Raw genomic sequence first — 26,947 nt, 5'->3', positions numbered from 1 at the left:
GCCCCTCCCCGCAGGCCGCGGGGCGCCGCGGGGTGCCCGCCCAGCGCGGTAACCCGCGCTCCGGCCGAGCTCCTCGGCGCCCGCTGCCCCGCAGCTCCCGGCGAGCTGCGCCTGGGAAAAGCAGCATCGCCCGCCGAGCAACGCCGAACGGGACTCCGCGGCGTACGTGTGGTAGCAGCCAGACGGATGAAGCCTTCTTGGCTCAAAAATGTTGCAGTAAAAAACTACCAGGCAACTACGTTTCCTCCATTATTGTTAACCCAGCTGAAGGCTTTACAACAGCCAGTTAGGAGCACTGTTCCTGTGTGCTAGCTTTTGTAAGCAGAATGTAAGCAGTCAGAGGGAAAGCAGAGCAGAAAAACTGCTGTAATGMCATTTGCAGGCTATGCAATATGCTTACATTCCTTTGTATCTTCGGTAGAAGCAGTTATTCTGAGATTAAATATCCTTGATGGATTTGATCTGCTACATTTGCATAAGTAAATTGAAATTTCTAACTGAGCAAAGGGTGCAAACTTAACAAAAGTGATCTTTCACATATGTCAGGTTTCAAGAAAGATTAGGCTGAATTTAAACCTTTCTTCCCTTTCTCAAAAAACATTTATCAGTATAAAATCCACCTTCTAACATTCACCAGAAAACAATCCCCCCGCCTTAAAAAAACCAAACAAACAAACAAAAAAAACAAACAAACAAACAAACAAAAAAACCCAGCTTTGTCTAAATCAGAAACAGGACTTTGGTTACAAATTTAAAATCATGCTGGATTACATTCTTTTTCTCATTTAGTTAGGGAGATACATAACTTCCTGAGAGGAGCTCTCTTCTCTTTTTAAGGAAAAATGGATCATTTTTCAGCAGCCCAGCACGTCTAGAGTTATATTATGACTAAAAATAGGGTTTCAAATGGTTAGGGAACCGGATTGCTTGTGAGATTCACAAAAACACAATGAGAGTCAGCAAATGGCTCATTCATCTTTGTCTTTAAGGCAAGATGACATTAAAAATAAAAGCTAGTAAAACCATTCATTAGGAATTATTTCACAAGAAGATGTGAGGACTGTCTGCAGCTGTGGCCATTGATTAACTAATTTTGCCCTGCTTGCTTAGAGACAGCTAAAAATTCTGGAGATGTAACCCCACTATTTTCAGTCTTAGGAGGCTGTGCTGAGTAGCAGCAGCCATGTCTAAAAGATCAGAGAAAAAAAAAAGCAAAAAAATCACTTAGATACAGAAATACCTTATAAGACTGAAAACCCCATAAAACCTATCTTTAACAGGGATGAATCAAGTCCATCACTGTCTCCTATAATGATTCAAGAAGAAATTAACAGAGTTGAAAAATACAACACTATGCACTTTGTAACAAATGATTCTAAGAACATTTAAACACACTAGTAGTGACAATACTAGTTCAAAAAATTAAACTGCAGTACTTACACTGTTTCAGAAAGTACCAGTAACTCATACGAAGAGGAATTTGTGAAAAGCTCAGACACTGCAGAAAATTGTTCCTATGTAAAAGATTGCTCTATTTATGCTTCACAGCCATCATTACTTTCTTTATAAATATTTTAAACTAGAATTAAAACCYATCTTGTACAAAAATTATAGAATATAAAATATTGAAGTTTGTTTTAATTTAAAAAATGAAGTCATGTATTTTAACAAAGATCACAGAAAAATAGTTTTGTGAGTTTGTCTTTAAATATAATTTGGTTTCATCTTTAAACATAACTGTGGTAAAGCAAAGAATTCTTGAAAGAAAACCACACATTTTTGTTCAGAAGAGTGAAGTGGGTGGAGTACAGCAGGCAGACAACTCAACATGAATGAGTTCCTCTTATACATGCACAAGAAAGCTGTGATCTTTTAAGAACTGTATCCTTAAACTTCTTTGGAGCCAGTAAGAACGCATTAAGCTGTGATAGTTAAGCATCTCAGCAAGACCTGTTAGGCTCAATACCAAAAGTGATTAAATTTAATAATGGACTGTTTGTATAGGCTTCACGAGACAGCAGGACCCTCAGCCACGGACAGAGCTGAAGTTGAGAATGAAGCCAAATCTGTATTGAGAACACTGTGTAGTAGAGTGTCTTTCTTTTTATGTTAGTAAGTCATGGTCATACACCAACACCAGAGAAGGCTGAGATGTAGAAGATAGCTGCTGTCCTTCTCCTGATGGACAGTCTCCCTTGCCTCCTCTCTCCTTCCTCCCTGCCTCTGAAGAGATAGCATGTAAAATCCAGAGTACATACCTCAGAGGTGCTGAGCATCTTACAAGGTAGAAAAGACTACATTTGCACATTTCTAAATAACAGGCAAAAAGGAATATGAATTTATATCTACCCTTCTCTACTGCATAATGTGTAAATGCACTGACCTAAGTGTACATTAGGGTATTCTGTGATTTTGAACCAAAGAAACTTATGGTTGTCCAGCCACTTGATGTCATCCTATGGCCTGCATGTTATACAAAACATCTTAACGATTTCATTTGGTCTTGAAAACAGACCCAAGGAATCTTCAGCTAAAATGGGTGCAGGCTGAAGCCCTGAATAAAACTTAACCTTTTTATAAGCCAATTAACCTACATAATGAAAGCTTTGAAAATCAGTTACAAAGTAAGAATTTTCTAATGTTAACACTGTGAAAGTGGAATTACTATTCACTGTTTAGTTCAAGTAGCGTATATATTCTGATGTTTTTAATTCTCTTACTCATTAGAAACTGGATTTATGGGCAGTGCTTTGTTATTGAGCTGGAATTCAGTTGCTAACTGGAAAAGAGAGTAATTATGGGCTGCAAGAATTAGTATCAGGTAGTGTTTTCTACTTCCATTTTCACAGAAATATCTCTAAGTATTTCTCCAGATTCCAACCAATCCCTGGGTTTGCACAGACAGAAATATTCTATTTAGATAATAATTCTGTCATGTTAAAAACAAAACAAAGCATGCACAAACAAAACATTTAGAAAGCAAGGAACAGTTAATTTGCCATTGTAACATTTTCAGAAGAACTGTCAGCTGAAATTAAACTGTGGTCTTGCATTACCAAAGCCCAGACGTTATTACAGATTAACACCAACGGGTTTTCTTTGCTGTCCCAGTCTCCCTKAGTAACCTTGTATGCTGGCCCTGAGCATAGCTTCTGCAAATGGTAGTGTCATACTTCTGCAGCTCTTCAGTTTGTCTCCAAATATTAGTTCTCTTGTTTAATTGCATAGGCTCCTTTAGAGAAAGGCCCAGTATGCTCTGACAAAAGGCCCAGTATGCTCTGACACAATAACATAACCTTTATGGTAAATGTAGACTAGTTGTAATAATTACATTTAGGCAGGCTGATCCTTCTAGAATAAAATCAGCTTCTATTAATCATCTTGGAAAACAGTAAAAAGCCAAGCTGGTAAGGAACATGTTGGGCTTTGAGAGTTGGATAGCAGCCCAGGATCCTTACCAGCGGAATTTGTCAGCTTCACTGCATGACAAATTCCCGTCCACCTYGTTTCTGTCTTTGGTATAATGGCAGCTTCCATCATCTGCTCTGGGAAACAGGTTTTTATTCATAGAATTTCTCTGAAGGTTACCTCAGAGGGTTCATTTTCTAATGTTATTCTTCAATACCGGTTGCTGCTATTTTCCCTGAAAAAACAATACCTACAGGCAATTCCTGTATTGACTCTTGAAAGTTCACTCTAGATACCTATGTATCAAGACTTAGCTCATTCTTTTCTAAAACAGTATATGAAAAGTGGAGGAAGAGCAGGCACACATCGCTACCACAAAATAAAACATTACAAAATTAGTCCCCGATTTTCAACATTTTTAGCTTCTACATGTGTAAGCCAGTGAAAGGAATACCATGCACTCTTTCCTGTATATATTACACAGGGGGACAGACTCCTGTCATACCAGCTTCATATGCAGTAAAGGATGCCAGATGTACAAGCATTTGCCACAACCTTGCATATATTCACATACACAGGTTGCAGGCTGAGCCTGTTTTTCCTCACATACAGACTGCTATTTGCAACACTGACTATTCGACTGAATTTCAGTAAGCACAATTTCTACCCTTACCTCTGCTGTATACAGTCAAAATAGGAGTCAATCTCTCTATGCCTCAATAGATTAGAATAGTAAGGCTTTTTTTCATCTAATAAGGGCACTGAGAGGCTTGATTTATTAGGGAGAGCACCTGGCTGGACTGATATAAATACACAAAGCTGGATAAAGGTTACAAAAGCTCTCCCCAGGTCTTGAATGTTCACCTAGAAACAATGATCTTAGTCTGTATTTTCTAGAAAAACTGTCAGTGACACAGAGCAGCAATTCTGCAGGGAACGGCAGTGATAACTAACATGGTAACGAAGCACAGTATTGTCTAACATWCCTTTATAGCTTAGAGGAAGCTATACAGTGTAAAGATCAACCTATTGCTGCTTTGTTCCAGGGTGTGTGCTGTGTAACAGGATATGGCAATACATAATAAAGTGCCTGTGCAAATTACCTGCCGGCCATAGTTCTTTGCTCTGATGAAGCATCTTGGTACAGGTGACAGATTTTTAGAAAGTATAGGCTGATTTACACCTCTTTTTATAAACTCCRCTCTACTTTGTGCATTGTGTATTGTGCAGTATGTGTATTGTGTATGCAGGTGTACGGAGGAGACAGAAGCAATGATAGAGGGAATTGCTAGAACCGGAAGTGGGCAATTGAGGTTATCCAGTAAGGCAGTCTATCTACATATGCTGGAATACTAGCAAGGCAGAAGAAAAAATATTTTCTGTTGGCTTTACAGAAGTTCAAAACATGAGTTTCATACTGCGGTAATCGTTTAAGTAAAGACAATTCTGTTTTAGCTGGGACTGGCGCCCAGGAGGCACGAGTGACTGATTGTGAACCTGATTTGCTATCTCAGGGGCCACAACAGGGGGCTAATAGAGAATGACAGCCTTACAAGTGATTTAGCACCAAGACAAAACACAGCATTTCTATCACGGCTGCTAGCACGTTTACCGCACTTGTCCTGCAACTGCTGCCAAAATTAACTCTCTGGCTATACAAGTCAAATCTCTTTTTGCCACCAGCAGTTCAAAGATGGCATTTACAGGATGCCAYTGAAACTGAGGGAAGGGTGATTCTGCACTGCCAACATGGCAGCAGGAATACAATAGCTTTGGAATGTGTGATGACAACAGTATTTCCAGCTTTTGCACTGTAACAATATGGGTACTATGATAAATCTGAAGGTTCAGATTAGGCATAGCATTTGTGGCATTCTACCTCTTCTGCAGACTTACAAGAATTGCTACCCCACAACCAGATTTTCATAAAATCCACTGATTCTGCATCACTCTTATTTGAAGGATCATAAGCAATAAGGAAATAAAAATGCAGTGCATAAAGAGAGCCACCAGAAGGTAGCAACCACTGAGTATGAGTATCTGTTGAATTTCTCCAATTATATGGGATTTCTTGAAACCATGAACACTTACATATTTGTTTATACGAGAACTCAACAGGATGATCTCTAAAAATACTACATAAATGAGAAAACTGCTCTAACTCTGCTGCACCAAAAACATTAATGACAAGTATCTTTCATGGTCACTCTGCTCCTTTTAGCAGAACACACTCCTGTGTCCATTCTGACAGAGGTGATGTCTACACATCAGAGAAACAAAATTAGGATGTTTGCAACTCAGAAATATGGTTGATTGTTGTATTCCATCAACTGATKGTTGTATTGTGAGATTTAATATAGAGTCAAAAAGCCTCTAGTATTTACTAAACTCTTTTGCCTGGAAGACTACATAAAGGTTGGAAGAGTGAACAGTAAGCAGTGGAARAACTTTTTTGAGGATGTTCATCCACTACTTTACGGCAATATCATCTGCTCACCACAGTAATAGTAAGACTATGGCCTCTAAACTGTTCTGGGCAACACGCCTAGAACAAAATACGTCCTGTCTCATAGAAAAATAAATATATAAGTTATCATGAAATATTGTAGCTTGCTCTCACAGATTCACAAAGGTTGGAAGGGATCTCTGGATATCATCTAGTCCAATCTCCCAAAGATTTCCTGGTGCTGATTCTACTGGGGCTTGAATCCAGGACCTTCAGCATGTAAAGCAGATGTGATAACCACTACACTATTTGTTACATTCTAGACCCTACCTTATAAACTGTAACAGACGGCTATTTCCCTATAGTAACAATCTACCCAAACACTAGATCAAAATAATCTTTAGGAAACACAGGCTTCTAAAATTAAGTGCTTGAGTAAGTGAGAGAGTGGCAGGCCTTTTAGGGGGTTCCTTGGGCCTGTGTTCCCAGGTGAAGCTCAAAAGCTTACGTGGATCATCACCAGTCTAGGTCAGGTGGCAAAACCCAAAATGGTGGACAAGCATCCTCGCCAGCACTCCAACACTTTGCCATCACTGTCATGCAAATTACTGTTATTTTGTTTCTAGAGTTTCCTTGCTTAGGAAYTGAGATACTAATAGGAAAGAAAATGCTAGATTTTGAAGAATTAATGATGTCTCTGCCAGCTCTGCACAAGGATGGCCATGCTACTTTGCCTAAGTGATGCATGCTTCTGAAACACTGATGTTTTGCATYAGAACTATGAGATGTCATTTGGGATCACTATGGTTGGTATGCAAAGTATGTAAAACCAGCAGTTTTGGTTTCTGTACCTGGAGGTAAATTGCTGTAAGCTGGGTAACTCCAAGTTCTTCTTCTTCCTGATGTTGGCCATTTCTTGGGCTTGATTTCCACCTCTTCCCTTGACAGGGTGGTAGCAGCTGCCAATTCTGTGGAAGAARTATATATCCCTTGACAAGATCCCATCAGTGCCTCCAGGTTAATATGCTCTGACTGGATTGCTTTGTTGGTTTCTGAATAGTGATGACAGAAGCCACATCTGCACCAGTCTTCTCATTTTCACCAGATTCTTCTGCCACAGGGGCTCTAGTTCTCAGTGATAAGAGCTATCAAGTTTAACAATGTTTTGTCTTTCCTTTAGAAGATTAAGTGACTTCATTAGGACAAGTGATGCAGAGAAAAGCAGTGGTGGAAAGAATAATGTTAGCAACGATAGGATGGAATTTGCATGGGAAACAAAGGACTAGCTRGAACTACAATAATGAAGATATGCGTAGTGCAGAGGTGTGGTCCTGCTGATATGTCTTGGAAGAGCAAGCAGCACTATAGTAGAAACACAACTATGCTTAGGGGCTCTGCTATCTTTTGCCTGCCTGCAGTGTGCTAAAGCTAACTCCTAAAATGACTTCGTACAACTTTGCACAGACATGGACTCCTTTAGGTCTATTGGTAAACTGCACATCAGCACCATTCATGAGCTGGCTGCCATAGAGCAGAGGGAACCTATGGCCCAGAACAGTCTTGGAGATTATTTAGATCTATATGCCAACCACTGTACCATCTCGAGTAGCTCTTGAGGACAGCCACTGCAGAAATGCAGCCAGAGCTGGCCCCAATCCAACATCCATAGCCCTTTACAGACTTGAAAGCTCTAAAAATAATACAGTTTCAGAATGCAACAGCCAGCTGGAACAAAGCTCAGCACACTGTCTCATCTAGAGCCTGAGGAGCAGTTAAGTGGTGACTAACTGCACTGATCATTGCACTGATCTCTTCCCTGATTGTATGAACATAATTTTTAAGAGTCTGGGATCAGCTGCAAGCATAAGTGATTATAGACCTGAGAATCATTTCCCAGGCTATCACTGACAACAGACTTGCACTTCCCCCAGAATACATAAGGATGTAAGAAGAATGCAAACGTGTTACTTTTTTTGCAACAGCTTCATAGCAGTGCTCTGAGTCTGTAGATCCAGTATTGGGCATGATCTTTGTGCCACCCTCCCCATTAATATTATTCTCCCACCATACAAAGGAATATTCCAAAGCCTTCCAACAAAATAACCTAGAAAAAAAAAACAAAAAGTAATACAGAAAATAAAAATTGCCTAGCTAAGCCTGTAACTCTGCCATTCCTACATCTACTTTCCACATGCTTGCCTTTTCAGGTGGGAATGATGATCCAGGCCATTTATATTCAATTTTAATAATCCTGCTCTCTCTATACAAAGCAGTCCCCAAAGCAATTAGAAGAACAGCCTGGCAGCTGTTCTTTTGTGAATCTCAGCATCTCTGCTGTGATTTGTACACCATTATCTACTTCTGCCATTCTTCAGGCTCTAGCACTTTTTCAAAAACATGTAGGCTCTTACTTTAAACTATACAGTCTCTTAAAAAAACCYGCACAGAAACAGACTTGCAGTTGCATACCAAAGAATTTATAACTGTCCATTGTGACAGTCATTTACATGTAGCTCCACRCATGCTGCTCTGGGAATGCACAAGACCTTACCAGTCAAGGAAACTGTAATTCATATCTGCCTCGGGGCAATATGTGCTTTACAAGGCATAATAAAAGACAGTAAAGGTAAGAGCTCTTGAATACTGTTTCCAGCTGTGATACTCTGTCTGTCTGACCTTGTAGATCAGACTCTATACTTACATTTTCATACAAACATACACACATACATACATATATATATATATATATGTATATGTGTGTATATATATATAGTGTCCAATGCTTTTCAGCTAGTGAGGTCAGTAACTGACCAGTGTGTATATGTGCACCATGCATATAACACAATTGCAATTTTAGAGAAAAATATGACACAAAACAAGTATCTTATCAAGGTAACACTAACAAGATACRTACATTTACTTGTTATTCACTGGAAAACAAAAAGAAAAAAATGTCCATTATCCTGTAGAAGTTCTTGCAACTTTTTCTTACACTGCTCTCTTTGGAGTCACACCCTGAGTTGCCATGTGCTTGTTTCTGAGAGCTTGGAGATAGCCAGTAAAATCCTCACGGAGGCTTTTAAGCAGGTGGACAAAAGGCAGAACAATCACTGTCATGATGATGATCACTGTCAAGCATTACTTAAAAAAAAAACTTATTGGTACATAATACAAATAAGAGCTGCTTCTCATTTGCTTTCCCTCCACTAACTCCTCATAAGACTCTTAAAATAATTTAACATATTTTAACAAGTCAGCCTAAGCTGATCTCCTTGATACTGACCAAGGGTTGTTGTGTCCTAGGAAATCTTCAAAGACCTCAAGAAAGCTTTTCCTTCCTGTATATTACAGTGAATCATTATGATATTGCTACCACTGAAACACATATACTACCAACAGTGTTTCCTTTTGTTTTACAGGCACTTGTTCTAAGACCTACATATGCTTTAATCTGTGTTACAAATACTACTCCAGCAGTATGAAGTGGTCTAAATAGAAATGAGATGCATGTTGTGAATGCATTACTAGGTGCAGGATGAAATAGAGGTACAKAATCTGCATTATCAACCAGTATATCACTTTGTGGGGAATGACATGCTTCCATTAGACTTGCGATGCAAAGTCTCCTGGAGCTGTTAGAATCTAAAGCACAGTCTTGCCTTTGGACCACATTAAAGCATCTCCTTCTTTTTAAAGGATTCATGTCTATAGTAAATTTCTATTACCTTTCTTCAGCTAATACCCCTTTGCATGCTATTTTTCAGAAACAGTGCTTTCTCCCAGCAGTGTATGTCTGGGGAATAAAGCYAACACGTTCTTTCAAACCAAAATTCTATAGTAGCAACAGCTTTTATCAGAAAATAGCCAGGAAACTCGGTGAATAGTTATCTTTCCCAAGTCAGAAGAAATCCATTTCATGCTTTATAGTTCCAATCCAAAGTTCACCGAAGCCTGTGGGCTTTCATTGCTTTTGATGGTTTTCACATCACTAAAAAAGTAACTTGAAGTAGTACACCACCACCTAGCTGCAAGCCTCTGGGTAGTGATACTATAAAGCTGTGCAAAGCACAATCCAGCTGAGGTTTTCACTCAGCTCTTCCCACACTGTCTTGTACTTCTGAGAAGTACCCTTTACAGAYTGAGAGTAAATCTTAAATCCTTACATAGCTCTCACCAAGAGCGGTTTATGYGAGAGGTGGGCAGCTAAGGGAGCTTTAGCCCTCTTTCCTCACACATCTTCATAAACACCATCTGGTGCAGTGGGGCATCATTCAGGCTTGATACGTCATCCATGCAGAAAYGGCCACCCTCATTTGCTGATCTTTAACAGTCCCTCTTTAACAGTCACATGCATCTCCAGGGAACCACCTTGCATGATGAAGACAGAGAAAGAGCACAATTAGGTAACTACCAGCAGTAGAGACCTCTGAGCAGCTTAAAGAGAATGGTCAGAGGTATTACAGGTACCCATAAAGAGGGGAGTCTTTCTAGACAGCAACACCTCCAAGGCTAATCAAAACTGACAATCAGACAAGCCAGAGATGTTGCTAACACTTAGGGATGGGGCTGCAAATCTGGCAGAGATCTCTCTAATCCAGACTGACGATTCCTGTTGTAAAACAGGAGAGACTGTTGGGTTAAAGAAGGGAGAACAACAGAACAGAGAAATGCACYTGGGAAATTCACCTCTGAGCCAAGGAACACTGAAAGAGGGGCTGTCCTCTCTGCATTTACAAGTAAAGGCTGACAAGAACAGATAGTAAGAGAAAAGGGGACTAAAAACCCCCACAATGTATTGTTTGGAAAGAAGGTAGAAGACAACGGAGAAACAGAGAAGCAAAGAACAAGAAAACACAGGGAGCAAGAGAAATTAGACTTCTTAGACTGTGCAGGAGTCCACAGTGGGAAAATAAGCAGCCTGACCTAGAACGTACCTGCACTCAGGATCACATCTGACCTAGGGACATCTCAGACAGCAGTTAACTGAGCCAAGCTCCCTAAACTGGGAATTATGCATCAACAGAAAGACACAATACTTGCCATATAAACAGTAACTGTTATTTTCTCAGACAGACAAAGATGTGCAGTTTGTTTGTCTGAAGGTTTATAGTTCCCTTGAGCTACTCCACTTCTGAGGAAAAGGGAAATCTTTGGGAGAGAAATTCTTTTTTTCTTTCTTTTTTTTTTTTCTTTTCTGTTTCTGTTTCTACAGCATGAGGAGATTATGCTGGTTATGCTCCAGGCTTGATTTCAAGCTACCACCACAGTCCACAGAATAATTAAAATGGTAACTTTTAATTGCATAAGGCACTTAAGAGCTTTATTTGCTTTGTTTGCTGTAGTCACTCCCATTTAAATTCACGACGTAGAACAGGATATGCAGGATAATCAGAGACAATTATTGAATCCTTAAAAATTAATGGGAAGATGTAGTCTGTCTTCTTAGGTGTTTTCATTAATATCTTCAAAGGTCTGTAATTTGATTCTCTCCAACCAATTTGGAAAGGCTTCTTCCTCTTCACCATGCTTTTATATAATTTCCATTGCAGTCCCCTCAGATTGTGGAAAAACACATATGGTGTTTCTGACACTGGCAAAAAGGTACGTATTATGTTAGCATATATATAATACTATTGTTTCTCAGAAAAAGCAGCAGTACCCTATAACAAGGCAGAACACTGATTTCTGCATGCTAGAACTTGAACTGAAGTTCTAGTCTGAAGTGAGGTATCCACACTAGTACATGCCAGTTTGTGATTTATTTATTTATTTTTTAAGCACCGTATGTTTAGCCCTGCTCCCACTGAAATAGGTAAGAGAAATTCTTACTGATTATAAGGTCAGGAAGAAAAATAATTCACACACCATCACCACCACTGTTTGGCACCTATGATGTCAGTCGTAGTCAGTAGGTCAAGAAGTAACTAGACMCCAAAACTTACTGACTGCACACACACTCCCTCCAGGGATGTGGAATGCTGGTAGATCGATGAAGACACATTTGTGCTGATGCTGCYTATGTTACACCTATTATTGGAAGTTAAAAATAGATCTTAGCTCAGCTCAGCCCTGTTTCATCCTGTTCCAAAGTTAAATCCCCCTTGGTCATCTAGGCATGGATTCTGCTGCTGTTTGCCTCCAGGGAACATCTTGACGGAGAAAGCATGATAACCAACTGAAACTTGCTGCCTAAATGTTCATCTGCTTCTTGAGGACCATAAGAGTGTGGATGCTATGGCAGTCTTCAGATGCAAAGTACTTTCCCTCAGAATTACTGTAACTCATTGTARAATCCATTGTGTCTCCTAAATTGTTCCTTGGAGATTTGAGGTTATATCTGACAATTCAGAAACTACAGAGCTTTAACTTTTCCTGAGTTAAGTAGGAAGGCTACTCAGTGCCATTAAACTGACATTTTTCTTAGAAACACACACAAAGGGGAAGCATAAGACATGGAACAGTTACAAAGCCCCACAGTACTTTGAAATCAYTGGCCTGGGACAGGGAGTAATACGGTTAGTGTTGCTTTCGCAGAGATTCTCCACTCTGCTCTTCAAGTGCCAGTAAAGATCGTCTGTTATGGGAGAGTCTCCAAGCAGAGTGGTCACAATGTATGGAAACCATTAGCTGTAGCAAATCCTTCCTTTGTGCAGAAGTTAAGAGTTAACAACAAGGGGACATTTAATYACTATTGATCTGAGAATCCACTGCTTTGTTCAAACCAGGGCAACATTGTCCRTATGGATCTAACTCCTACCATATCYAAGCCAAGATTCTCAMCGAATTCAATGTCAGGAGCAACTAACAAGCTTAGGAGAATTACTCGACTTTGTGCACAAGGACTAAACATAACACACCATAGATGTGAGCAAATTCCCAAAGGCCTACCATGATTTTATCTTTTAGGTATTTGTTATAAAGATTTTTTTTAATAGAAAAGTAAGTATTTGATTTAAATAAATGTAGCAGACTAATTGTTTACAAGAATATTTTTCCATTTCCCAAATATGCAGGCTTCTATTATTTGGGAATGATCTCAGAGTATATTATCTTAGTTCTCATATTCAAGAATTGTCTCTTGAAATTCAATCTCAATTATTTTCCTTCTTTTAATTTTTATTGTGTTGCTCTTGGCTAATCCCGTATGTGCTATTCAGAGACATTCATAAATAAGTATCAGTACCGACTGCTCACCTTCAGAAGTGCATACTTTAGAAATGGAAGAAGTCTCAAGTGATGACTGCCTTTTCTTCTYCTTCCTGAAATGTTGCTTCTTGCATGATATCTCCCCATTGAAACATTTGTGTTGGATCAAAGAAACTGGTATTGGAAGGCAATTTTTGATCAAAAACACATATGCGAGCATAAGTTTTTGCTGCGGGTCACAAACATAATATTTTTTGTGCCCTCCAGCAACAGTTATTTTTGACTTTGATTTTGCTAGTTGTTTAAAGTCCTCAGATAAACAACTGTCTGGGATTCTCATTTGTGTTCTTGGTGATTCAGCATTTTCCTTTGTAACATCTATTTGTGAACAACTGTTAMTAATAGACTCATCAGAGAACAAGTTTTGTTTTTCACACACTGCAATATCCCAGTGGTTAGATTTTACTGCTGACTGTATAGTATGGAAGAGAGAGGTATGTGTCTGTTCCAAAATTAACTGGTACTTTTGCTGTTCATTTTTAGTATTTGTGAGAGATGACAACAATTCTGACACCTGAAAAAACACACGACATTTTCTACATTAATGGCCTGTACTTTAAAAATTAACTCTGCGGATGACTTTCAAGTTTTCTTTTTCAATTATTACTACTTTTTTTTTTTTTAAAAAAATAAATTCTGGTAAGAGTCACAGTTTGGTTGCCATTGATCTGTATACAATACCAAAGAATCATCCTTGCCACAAAGATCTTGCAATCTAAACACAAGCTAGAAAATAATGAAGGGCTAGAGATGAAAATAAGAGCAAGATGATCATGCAGGATACAATATACAGTGCCCTCTGCACTCCACAGTAATGACAACAATGACCAAGGCAAATTCTTTTGACTGCCTTTGTAGCATCATGTAAAGATATTTGTTTCCTGATGTTTGTAATAGACTGCAATGTCAACTGCTCCATGAAAAATCTCTGATATTTCTAATATATGATTCAATTTTTAAAGTTGTCCAAAACTAGTTTTAAAACATAATTTATCTGGAATAATGTGTAAGACTACATGTACAAAACAGATCACTAAGGGTGAGAAAGGGAACCTAAGGAAGCTGTACCACTTTGTATCCCACATAGCTTGTGTCAGTCATTAAGCACTAGCCAAAACCTTACTGGAAGTTGTAAAGAGGATGACCTAAATAACAAGTAGGATGTGTTATCTGCTTGCTGTCATACTATTATCCAGTACCGTTAGGTACTGGATCCAAATATTATTCATTACAAGTCATGTTATATTACAGAAAACTCAGGGAAACTGAGCTTTTCTACAAAGACATAAACAGCATTTTGAGATCAGAAACTAGTCAAAGAAGAATGTCTGTTTTCTGGATTGCAACTGAAAAAAAAAGTAATTTTAGTTTACTCAGATAGGTCTCAAAGTTTATGAAATGAAAAAACAAGTAAGCTGCTTCCATTAAGATAAACCACACTGAAGTGCAAAGAATGTAATGTAAAAAGAAGAATCAGATCCTAGCTCTTACTGAGCTTGTGACCAAATGTACTGACACATATAGCACTATTGATAAAGAAACAAAATGATTGTTAAATATTTGCCACGCACACACACACCAAGTAATTATTTTCTCAGAACAGAGGCAAATGATAGGAGTAGAAATACTATGCTCATAAATACAGCAGTTTACTCTTAAAAGAGCTCAGTAAGTTCTGATAAATTCTTTTTGGMTATAAAAATCAGCACAAATGTACTTGTGATTTAAAAATTCATTTGTATTTTCTTGTTAAACTTTGTTATGTCAAAGCCCATAGTTTTATTATAATGCCACGATACATACTAAAGAGGGTTTTGAATGATTAATCATTCAGCACTGTATGAGCACCTAGCCAATCATTTGGCATCTAGCCATTATAAAAAAAGAAATAGATTACTAAAAAACTACAAACTAATTTTATACTGTTAAAGTACTCACTTTCCAACCAGGAAAAAACAATTGTTTCTTTTGTTCTGTATCTTCTGGTAGAACATCATTCCTAGTTTGACCCATTGGACCTTTACTGTGCTGAGAAAAGAAAGCAACTTTAATTAGTACACAAAAATGCAAAAATGGTGGAGAAACAGGTTTAAGAGGAAAGATGAACAGCAGAAATACAAATGTCCTGAATTAGGTGGAGAGYGAGTCAATCCCCTATCTCTCAGACAGCCTCACAGGAGTCCTTTTCTATCACACACCATAGGTTTTCACCCACCAGAGTTTAAAACCTYCTCAAGAAGGACAAGATTTCTCACTTTCCTTGTGAGACGACTCCCAGGCCAAGGGATTTCAACACCAAGCTCACCATAACGCACTACTATTTTCTTCCTTGGCCTCACTCTTTTTTCCATCTTCCCTTTTCCTGCCATGAACAAACCCCCTGTTCCCCTAGTGCCTCCCTGCTCTTTCCCCCCTTCTTCAGTTACATTTTGCCAAGATGCACCCGTGCGTGTTAACGTGGCTGCAGGGTGCCGCACGCCCCGAGAGACCGGCGAGACCGAGACCGAGGCGGGAAGCCACCTCACAAGCAGCGCCCCGCGAGGGGCCTGCCGCCCCCGGCCGGCGAGCCCGCCTCCCGCGGAGCCGCCCCAGGAGCCGCGCCGCCCCCCAGCCGCCGCCNCCCAGCCGCCGCCGCCGCCTCCCTCCTGCCCTCCCTCACAGAGCCTGCGCCGTGGGGCGGGGCAGAGGCCGAGGGAGCGCTCTGATTGGTTCCCCACGGCGCGGGGCGGGGCGGGGGCTTCAGGGAGCCAATAGCCGCTCGGGGCGCTCCGGCAGGGAGCAGCAGGGGAGCCGTTGGGCAGCGACACGCCGGTGGGGCGGGGAGCGGGAGGGGAGGGGGGCGCAATGGCGGCCGCGAGCTGGCGCCGTGTTAGTGTCGCACCTGCTTGTCCCCGTTTGGCTTCAGGCCTTCTCCTCCGTCCCCTGCTGCAGTGGGGAAGGGCGAGGCCTGGTCCCTCCTACGCATCCAGCGGCGGAGGGAACTCCTACCTTGGGGAATGTGGTTCTTAGCTGCYGTTTAATGACTAAACCAGACGCGAACACTGGCTTCATTGAGGGGAGCAACGCTCCGGGCTAGGAAACATGAGCTGCAGTACACGGCAGGGCAGGCTGRCGTGAGGGCAGACACAGTACTCACTGCTGTCAACTGGTGCTTGGTATTTATTTGGCCAGGTGTTTTACCTGGCATCCACCCTCAGGCTAAAAATTCCTAATCTTCTGAATATTTTAACTCTCCTCCCGTCTCTGGCCCAAGAGGCTGTTTTCTTGGGTGCAGAGCATGGTCGTCTTGATTCAACTTCCTTTGAACCGCAAGCGACACTGCAGAAACTTCCAGAGCCAACATGGCTGGAGGTATCAGCAAACCAGGAATGAAGCCGCATGCACCAGACTCTCTGAAATCTAAAYCCGGCTCAAGCAGGTTCCCACCAGAGCAGTGTTTTCCAGGAAATGCTTTTCTAATTCATAGCATCTTAAGAGTTGCATTTTTAGAAGTGCATGTGGGCAATTCCTCTTCATATATGCCTAATTATACACAGCGCTGTTGTAATTAGCTTAACTAATGCCCTGGTAGCACAAATTGCAGTAACATGCAGGATGACATGCTTGGATCAACTACGAATAATTTTCTTCTAAACATTCAAAACCTGCAATATGCAGACTCTGAATCTTTTTATATTACTTTTTTATATTACTTTTTCCTGCTGTGGAGCACATCCATCAAATGAGAAAGACAAATCTTTGTTAAATGTTTAACAGACTTGGATATAAGGGTTRTAAGATCGTTTTAACACTCTATGTGTAGAAACCAGAGGTTGATCATGAAAAGAGTATTTTAAGAGGCAGCTCACAAAGTCCTTGCAGCAGGTATTTCATACTCCTTAGGACACAGGGAGGTGCTCTCTAGCTCATCTTGATATGGTGATATAAGAAACCCACACTCACTATATAGCTATTAATCACACTGCTGCAGTTAGATAACTGATCTGACTTTCAGCAAAAGATGACCTGTGCCTCTCTTGGAGCAACTAACAGCATCACATCTTACATAAACTCACCTTCACTACTTGAGATGCAGGCACTCACTTTCCAAATCTGCTGTAGGTACAGCAGTTTCAGACAGCAGGAAAAGCAGACAGGAACTTCTCAAAATCATTTCAGCAGGATTTACCAGAGGCTGTTTGGTAAAGTCTCAGTTCATAGCTTGAACAGTAAGGGCAAAATTTGGGGAAACATCTATATTCAAGGAAAACAATGTGATTTCTTTTTTCAACAATAAAAAACTACTATTTGGAAGCTATTATTTACASCCAAGTATTGATTTTTATAATGTTTTGATATTCCATTCATTGAATATTCACTAGAAAAGCAGCTTTGACATTACACTTCACACAGCTCTGATTTGCCAAACAGGACTGCAGGCTACAAATATCTCATGGAGGATGACAGCTTCCAGGAGAGACTGGTTCCCGTTCTACCACCTATGGGTTTCAGAGGATCTGGCAACATTAAATTCATTAGCACCCTGCCTTTTCACTTGATTCAAAACCTGTTTTCATTTAAGCCTCTTATTTGAAACAGGTACAAGGCAGGAAAGAATATGATTAACACCAAAGCAAGCCAATTTAAACACAGTTTTGCCACACTATATACAATTATTTAGTGTTGAATCAGAGAGAATACTGTGATTAGGTATGACAGGTTTATTTGTCACCATGAACAAATGAAAGATTAACAGAGATGTCTGAAAAAGCAAGTGGCTGGCTGGAAATTCTGTGTGTGAAATGAATTCCACTACTCAGATTATTTTGAATTTTTTGAGTCTGGGTCCTTGTTTCATTAGCTAATAGCTATCTAGACTTAAGTTTCAGTAAGCTATAGAATGAAATTAGCATTAAATCACACGCAATGAATCACTTTGGTGATCAGCAGAAAAACAGCTAAATAAGGTATAGCAGATAAGGGTACTTCTGCTATGAGTGGACACTACACAGTCATTAGATTTGTCACCTATTGGATCATTCCAACAAGGAACTGCTGCTATCCTTCAAGTTAAAGCTAACAATCAGATTAAAGCTAACAATCATGAACAAATCTGCAATAATTTGAAGTAATACACAGAGATTTGGGGTCATATGTAATGAACTACATCAGCACACAATCAGCACATAAAGGAACCTTGTCCTTAACCACAGTTGGTCAGCAAGCTATGCTCTACTTGTCTGGTACTTTTTTGCTTCAGGAAGTCTAGTGATTTGGTTTTCTGCATTTCTATAGCCATCTCTCTTGAAGACCAGAGAAAAAGCATAGAAAGAAATACATAAATGGACAAACAGCACAACTTGACAACAGTTGTCATCACTATACGCAAAAATACTCAAATATCTATGAAATACAATAGGAAACTTGGACCATGGGTGTCAGGAGAGAAGTGATTCTTGTTTTGAAAYGGATGGACTGGAAACTTGCTGCCACCCTGTGGCAATAGGTATTTTTCTCCCATTAGTATTTACTATGGGAGCCTATGAAGAGAAGTATGGGTAGGGTTAGGACACTGCATCTGGATATGGTCTAGGAATCCTGGGTTCCAGAGTTTGGCTTGGGGAAAATTGGTTAAAATACATACGTGCTCTTAAATAGCCGATAGAAGGGGCTGTGAAAGATCAGGGTGAAGACCTTGATCAAATTCAGCAGGTATCTTCTAGCGCTGCATTCCCACTTAAGAAAAATATTTAAGATATTTGCATATAAGAATAAATGCCTGTGGAATCATGCTAACTACTTGCATTTTAGTTCATCAAGTTGAAGAAACATTATCTCACTTACCTTAAAGGTGAAAGTTATGAATAAAGCAGGCCAAACTGCTTATTTGAGAACTTACAGTACACAGCTGATCACTTCATATACAAAGAGCTGAACAGGCTATGATTAAAATTAATTCTTCAAGTAGTTTTATGAGTGCTTTTTTGGGACAAACACACACAAGTATTCACTTTGCCACATTAGACACCTGCCAAATTCATCTGCTAGAAGGGACTGCAAATTTCTAGTTATTTCAAATAAATAGGGAGAATACTATGATCATAGTAAGAAACAAATAAATTGAAGCAATCATCAGGATTTAACTGAAAAGCTTATGTTTATTCAACATTAAATTTTACAGTCCCACTACCTGCCTATTATTTCTCATTGCTAAGTTCAAATTCACTCTATTCCATCAACCATTATCAGAATGACTTCCACAYAGAACTCTTCAACATTTTCCTCAACAAGCCTTTCTTCCTGAGTCATACAAAYAGTGCTATATAGAGGTGGATCAGGTATAGACTTGCTGCAATTAACCCTTCACAAGCAGCAATTATTACAAATTCTCTAAGAATTCCAACATAGAGATAGCTATTTTATTTCCAGGTTCCTGACTATATGAAATGTTTTGCTTACTCTCCCCAGCACCATGAATATTACAACTTCATTGATGAATCCTAGTATATTTACAAAGTGTTCTGCTTTCTGTCCATCATTCAGAACTTCACATAACAGGAAAAGGGAATTTAGCTTCAGAGGTGAAAAGACCATATCTACAGAAAAGACCCAAAAGGTAGCATAAACATGATGCACTAAGGAATATTAGTACCATTATACAGAACTCTCTGRATATTTCATTAATTGTCCCAAATTGCCTAGCTGTGGAGAAAAATAAAGGAGAACCTTTTATGTCATTTTTTTTTTAATCAGAATCATTTTGCTTCAATGAAATGTACCAAAATAATTTTTTGGCATATCGGAGTTTTTGAAATAAGCCTCTGCCTATTAGAATTTTACCCTAAGAACAGTGTATGGAAAAGTTTAATAACTTTAGGTATTTACCATCTATCTTTTCAAGTAAGAAATGAAAATACTTTCCCATGTTAACTTTAGCAAACATTGTCATAATACATTCCTAAACTAATCCAACATTGTTAATATTTGGAAATATTTAATATTTCACAAAAGTATTAGTTTAGGTAATAATAATGTTACTGTATTAATAATAATGTAAAATTAATAATAATGTAAAAAGTACCTCTTTGTGTTTCCCTGAACAGAAGCCCAATCTCCTCCATGCTTCTCCCCAACAGAACTTCTTTATTGTAAACAGAATCATTTCAAAAGGAGTATTTCGTGTTTACCAACAGGTGATATTTATTGTTATAACAAAGAACTCTACATACAGTATTGCACAAAATTATAATGGACCAATCAACAAAAGAATGCTCCTATGTAACTGTTACCAGCACTTCCACAGAAGTTTACTTTAACACAGTGTGCRTTAAGTGTTTTAGTAAACTGACAACTCTTAGGAGATTAATTCATGAAGTATGAGAGTACAAACTTTCATTCAAGGCATACACACAGCACATAGGAAAAGGAATGCTAAATGTGCCAAAACCCTAAAAAAACCCCAAACCAAATTAAACTAATAAAGTAACAGCACCCTTGGCAAACACCAGTGCTACATTCAAAGTCTTTATCTTCTAACAAGAAGCAGAGAAATGCAATTTGAAGAAGTGCCCTTAACTTGGAGTTTTAGGCAAACAAGCTCAACTCTATCATATCCACTAGCTTTTTATTTTATTTTATTTTATTTTTTTCCAAGACTGAAGAATTTATGGCATTATAAGTTCACCTAGCCCCTGCATTACCAGTTCTTCTTGGTATAGTTCTTTCCTAAAATAAAGCAGTTGTGTACAACAGTTGATTAATAAAAGAAATTCAGTGTTTTTACATCAAAAGGTGTACAATTCATGTATTTAATAAAGTATTGAACTATGCTTGTGGAAATTCTATCCTGTGCGCTAYGTAAGACACAATGATTTATTTATTRATTTATTTATAAATCATCTCTACACTTTTACCCCAAACCAGGTCTCCCTAGCTGCATCCCTACATCTTCAGCATGCTACTCTAGTTCCAAAGCCGTCAAGCACACATGCCTATAAACAACACTAGAACAACATGACCTCTGGATTTTGAACCTCCTGCCTTTATAGTCTGTTCACCCCCATGCCAATGTCCTCCTGTCTTTGATTATAATATCTTGTCCCTGTTGCCCATTACTTTTTATTTCTACTTTTTGAGCAACTGTTGAGATCATTTGCCCAAACAGATAAGTTATCTTCTCCTCTGCACAACTGTGTTGCCTAGCTGCATGTCATCTTTGGAAATCACAGAGACAGGAAAAAAAAAGCTATTTATATCATACCAACTAGTGAAGAACCAGGGCTAGAGGTTTACACTTCTGCTTGAGCACCAGTGGAATTAAGGCTCAAGACTTACCAGCTTAGAAACTGCTTTGGGAAAGGAAAATTTTTAGGAGTAAGTTTAATTTCTAAAGAAAAATGGCCTCCTATAAATATTTTAATTGCTGATAGGATTAATTTTAACAAGTTTTAAATAGAAACCTTTTTAAATTATACATGGTTTTCCTGTTATCAAGTTAATCTCAAAGACAGAAGTCAAATAGAAATTACTACAAGTGCTATACATGAAAAACCCCGCTTCCTACACAGTTACTAAATAAAATTCAAGTTGTAACAAAGTTAAGAACAAATATGACTATGAAAGCTAATGAAAATTACTTCCTTTCCCCCMAAAAATACCTTTATAGCTTCTGGTGTAGACAGCATAGGAGAACACATACATTCTCTGAAAACTGGGAATCAGTCTGTAAGCAGTTTTACCAATTTTTCAATTTAAGTTAACCAAGATAAAGAAAAAAAAAAGAACAGAAGCMTGAGATACAAGGCCTGCATATATTCTGCTTTAATACTTCTATGCCTGAATATATTTTCTAACCACTTTTCCGCTACATCAGACACCCTGCCTTCAACACGGCAAGGTACACAATTGGGTTAGCACATTTTGAACCACTGCTGAAATACCACATAAACTTCTTTTCTGGACTTCCCTGGTCTTATGGGAAAATAAACCACCAGGAAACCTATGCATAGAAACAAGAAAGAATCTGAAACATAGTAAAATCGAATACGTATCTACATAATGATAGTGAATTCTGAGGCTGAGGAGTGTGTGTCTGTATGTAAGYATCCATACACACAAAGATACAAACAGTATTTCTTTTCAAATCAAAGCAGAATACATAGGTGATACATTCTTGCACATGGGTTTTGGACTGGGAAGTAGGAGAGAAGCAGACAAAGAAAATGACAAAGGAAAAGAGGAGCAAGATTTTATTTCTTTCATATGAAAATACAGAAATGCTACAGCACTTACTGTTCTTATCTTCTGGATCGCAATTCATCATAAATTACAGTATAAATACATCAGTGCTTGAATGTAACACACAGTTTACTTTTTCAAAATGAATTAGCTTTATTTTCCTTAAAGGCATTCACGCTTTACACAGCCTAAGAACCTGAAGAAAACACATTTGCTTTTGAAAGCCACATACTCAGTAAGTGTTTTGTGGTGTTCAAAGTCAAAGTAAAAGTCCTGAGATTTTATATGTTAAAGCTTTCTCCACAGCCACACGTTCCTTTGATGTTTGGATTATTGAAGACAAATTCGCTGGACAGTTTGTCTTCTACATAGTCCATTTCTGTTCCTAGAAGCGTCAGCTGCGCTTTCTTCTCAATAAACACTCTAACCCCTTGAAATCAACAACAACAAAATTACATACAACCAAACTGTTCATTATTCACTTTGAACTTGCACTTCAACCAATGATTAAAATTAAAGCTATATATAAAATCAATCAATATAACCCGAACTCACCAGCCAAGGATGGAACTTTTTTTTTTTCTTCTTCCTATAAAACTATGAACAGTGCAGTACTGCTATTCGTGTGTATACATATATACACATACACACAAAAATATCATGATACCTATGGCTAACAGGCATAGAACTTGGGAATTAAATTCATCTTTGATACTTGCTTTCCCATGCATTAATAAGTAACTTACTTCCTAATGTTCTTAAAGTTGGTACATCCAACCAAATGCCAAAAAACCTTCTAAAAACAAAGAACTCCTCCCTCAAATACAGTTCTTTGCTCTGCCAAAATTATTAGGCCTATGTAATTACTAGCGACATGCAATCCTACACCAAGGCAAATGTGTGAACTTGCAAAGATATTATTACCTTTAAGGACTGAGAACCAGTAATTTATTTTAGGAGCTAAAAAGAGCTCCCCTCCTTAAAGCATGTAAAGTATCTACCAGCCTGGAAAGTTACTGAACTTTAAGACTGTGAGTCTGATATGAAGTAGTTAGCATGAATGGACTGGTTTAGCTGACCACAGACTAGGAAATAATAAAAATTAGTATCTGTAGCAGCAAAAAAAAAAGAAAAAAAAAATCCATGGAATATCTTCAGAAAGTTATTTCATCATAGAAATTGAGATTCAACCAAGTTGAAGCTCCACAATTTTTGGTCAACATAGACAGTAATACACAGAGAAGGATAAATCTAATCTCAAGGACCTGGCTGGTCCTCAAAAGAGAATCACAATTCCGTATTAAACATCTGCACTTGCTATTTAAAGTCAGGACAGCTGGGCTGAGATCCAAAGCTACCAGCTCACTGAGCAAAGAGTTTAAAAGTCACTCTTCAGCCAAAAGCTGTCTTGAAGCAACCAAAATAAAACAGAAGGCACACAGACATATCTGAGATATTGTCTGCCTCTGAGGCTAAAAGCCGTTGTTATAACAATGGCAAAATGCTTTTCTCTCTCTTAAGATCCAGCCCAGGTACTGCCTTCCAAAAAAGTGTTTTCAACTCCCTAAAGTCAGAGCAGCTCTATAGTCCAGCAGAAGAAACTTTAGAAGCCAGCTAAACCTGAAGCTAAGACTAGAGTGAAACTATGTACCTGCAAAATTAAATGGCATTTGTAATCTCATCTATCCCTGGCTCAATTTAATTATTTACTCAAGTTCAAACTAATTATCACTGTAAGAATAAAATTTATGAGTAGATATCATAAATATCATTGTATTATCTCATATATATATATATATATATATATATATCAATCATAGATATGATCTATATATGATAATACAATGATACCTGAGTCACAGATACTTTCAAAGATACTAAGAGATGGGCTCTGCCAAGGATCACAGCTTCTGTAGGAAAGAAGCTGTGATACCCTACTCTTACTCTAATCTCCAACTTTGCCACTGTATTAAAAATATTTTCCTGGACCTAAACATAGAAAAAATCAACAAGGTCTAAAAAAGGTTATAAAAATTACTAAAATTCTTTATAGAGAAATAGAGATCAAATGGAGACCAAGACAAACATTATTATGCATCTAAACATCCAAGCTTGACAAACAGACTACCAATGGAAGTTTCTGTAAAAATTAGGAAGATCTATGGTACAATTATTCAGTACTTCAAACAACAGACCTATGATAGGACACTCAATAAAATTACCACGTGGCAAGCTTAAATGCCATCAATAAAAAAAAAAAGTTTTCAATGTTGTTTAATTACAATTATAGAATTGTCACAATGTCAAGATCAAAAGCATAGAGATTAACAAAGAATAAGGCTAGTTATTAAAGAAGACAGACTAAAAAGCTCCTCGCAGAAAATCTTTATCCTGCCAAGATTATCCTAGGTAAGATGACAAAGTATTTTTCTAGATATGCTTTATTTTATACTCTAAGTACCTGCTTTTGGCCACCTCCAAATGCAGGAATAATAGTCTAGACCATCAATTCTATTCTGACTCAATATGCAGACTTTTTTTGTTATTATCCTAGAGAATTCCAACTTAATCYAATAGGGCCATGAAATGAGGTTTATCCTTGACTCAACTTTCATTTCCACTACAAATATAAAGATTTTAACTAACTGGTTACTTCCACATCTTCTCCACAAAAACTAAGGCAACAATTCCTTCAACAGAATGCTAGGACTTCTATCTCTATAACTTGCTACTTCAAATAGTTTCTAACCTGTTGCTTGGCAGACTTGAAATTAAGTTATTCTATTCACCACCATCATAGTTTTGCTTTACTCTGTCAGAAACTCACCATCTTGAACTACTTCTTCATCAGAGTCTCCTTTTGATTTCGTATATTCTAAGGTGTAAGAAAGTCCGTTGCATCCTCTTGTACGAACACCTACTTTCACGCCTACCTGAAATAAAATATTAACAGTTTCAAACATCTTCTGGAACACTAAGATAAAAAGTATGCATAACAACAAAAGCCGATATTCACCCTTCCCTGCCTCAAATTCAGTGCTAGAACAGAAGCTTGATGGCCTAGAAGGTAATGTTTTCCTCTTTTACAAAGTAACTACCAAGATAAAAGTTAGATCACAAACCATAAATATTTATTACTAATTTTATAACTCTCATCAGGGTAGCTATTGGCAAAAATCTGGCTCTTCATTCCATGCTATGTTTGTTCTATGTTATCGCACATTTTACGCGAAAGTGACATTATTGCAAGAATACATCAGTTGAGTCTCTAGTTATACTCATCATGATCACTTCTGCTGTTATGAACAACTATTTTATTAATACTAGCAATGAGTCACACATCAGATGTCTGCTATTGTGGATAAAAGCCTAAAGCGTATTAAAAAAAAGTTTTAAAGTAATAAACTCTCAGCACTTTTGTTAGTGCCCTGTATCATAACAGTCAGAGTTAACTTTCAGACTGATGTTTTTGTGACTTAAATTAGAGTTTATTTAAATGCTAGGTCAGAAACTACTTTAAGATCACTGACAGTAACTTAATTATGAAGTTGTGACACCAAGCCAACGGCAGTTACTAAATTTTCACTGAACTTCTATAATGGCTACCAGAAAGCTTTTATTTAACCCAAAATTCTGAAAAAAATTGCTTTGTGATCTGCATTACTTCATCAATCCTCTCTCTCCTTTTTGGCAAGTATGTTTATTCATTTATTGCAGTAATCAATGCTGAAGGCCAACCTATCCAATATATTTTAATTATTTGCAATTATCCAACATCATGTTGTATATCAGACAAAAAAAAAAATCTATGTAAGCAAAGAGCTGAGCAATGGTTGTAGGGACMCATGAACCAGAAAACTGTATCTTCCAAAAGAATCTGTGCCTCCGTCCAAACATGTGAATTAGCCAGAAATGCTTCATGATCATCAACAATACTAATATCTTAACATGATCTACAAGATAGCCCTGTTTGCACTTACATGCTCAGGTTTATCTTTAAGAAGCTGTTTTATCTTCTGAACTGCTGATGGGGTCTGAAAAACAGAAATGTATTTGTGAGTTTGAAACTTCTCTTGCTTTGCTGTAATACATGCAAGTAAAACASTGCAAGTAAAGCAAGAAATTTTAATTCCAATGTCATGCAATCAAATTTCATCTTAGCTTAGAGTTTTGTCTCCTGCCTGCAAAGTCCAGCTACAGAACCAGCCACCCGCCAGCGCAGTCTAGCCTTTGTTCTACTTGAAACTGATGCCTGATCTCAAGTTAATGTACTGCTATGAAAGAAATAATAGCTAAATCTAAGCCATACAAAATACAGTAGCTGTTTACTTCCCTCCCTACCSCTGCTGGCAACACACGGCTCAAGAACTTCAGTCCTTATTATTATTTTTTTGTAAAACTGCTACCACAGTTTAATGAGGCAGTGCTGTTCTAGCCAAACTTGTGTCGCATAAACACGTCCGCGCCGTGCTGCTTCTGCCTGCAGCGTAYGACCCCTCCTCCCCTCTTTCCACCGACCCGGCGGCGAGCTGCGACTTCAGAGCAGGCAGCGCGGAGCTCCTCCAGGCCCGGCTGCCGCAGAAGCGCGCGGCCACCCGCGCTAACGAGCGCGCCAGGCGGCAGGCGCCCTCGCGCAGCCGGCCTCGGCGGCCACCGGCCCGCCCGCCCCTC

The 26,947-nt window shown here is 38.5% G+C and overlaps 2 protein-coding genes across 7 annotated transcripts in view; both read right to left on the bottom strand.

The window, feature by feature from the left end:
- Positions 1-8,324: 8,324 nt before the first annotated feature.
- On the bottom strand, positions 8,325-15,662 carry LOC146601045 (uncharacterized). Of its 6 annotated transcripts, XR_014896856.1 has the most exons (5): positions 15,316-15,480; positions 14,999-15,088; positions 13,049-13,574; positions 10,029-10,222; positions 8,325-8,930 (listed from the first exon to the last, which is right to left on the bottom strand). XR_014896856.1 is itself a non-coding variant. In XM_085313258.1 (4 exons), the coding sequence occupies exons 1-4, from the start codon at positions 15,427-15,429 to the stop codon at positions 10,164-10,166; spliced, it is 789 nt and encodes a 262-aa protein (XP_085169384.1). In that variant the 5' UTR covers positions 15,430-15,480; the 3' UTR covers positions 8,325-10,163. The 6 variants fall into 6 exon arrangements, 5 of the variants coding, with proteins under 5 accessions (XP_085169384.1, XP_085169367.1, XP_085169374.1 ...); XM_085313258.1 differs by having other exon boundaries at positions 8,325-10,222; XM_085313241.1 differs by lacking the exons at positions 8,325-8,930; positions 10,029-10,222; positions 15,316-15,480 and adding exons at positions 11,147-11,444; positions 15,487-15,662.
- A 4,552-nt stretch (positions 15,663-20,214) lies between these two features.
- Positions 20,215-26,947, bottom strand: part of ISCA1 (iron-sulfur cluster assembly 1) — a 10,205-nt gene continuing 3,472 nt past the window's right edge. Inside the window, exons 3-5 of the mRNA XM_085312216.1 lie at positions 26,257-26,418; positions 25,104-25,209; positions 20,215-22,706 (exon numbers count right to left, since the gene is read on the bottom strand). Of these exons, the coding sequence (XP_085168342.1) occupies positions 22,558-22,706; positions 25,104-25,209; positions 26,257-26,418 (417 nt within the window). The 3' untranslated portion in view covers positions 20,215-22,557. The remainder of the gene's footprint in view (positions 22,707-25,103; positions 25,210-26,256; positions 26,419-26,947) is intronic.

This window comes from Rhea americana, unplaced genomic scaffold (genome assembly GCF_003343005.1).
Source record: "Rhea americana isolate MKP2758 unplaced genomic scaffold, rheAme1 scaffold_11, whole genome shotgun sequence".
NCBI classification, from domain to species: Eukaryota; Metazoa; Chordata; class Aves; order Rheiformes; family Rheidae; genus Rhea; species Rhea americana.
The sequence above is the reverse complement of the archived record's forward strand: the minus strand, read 5'-3'. Positions and strand labels throughout refer to the sequence as shown.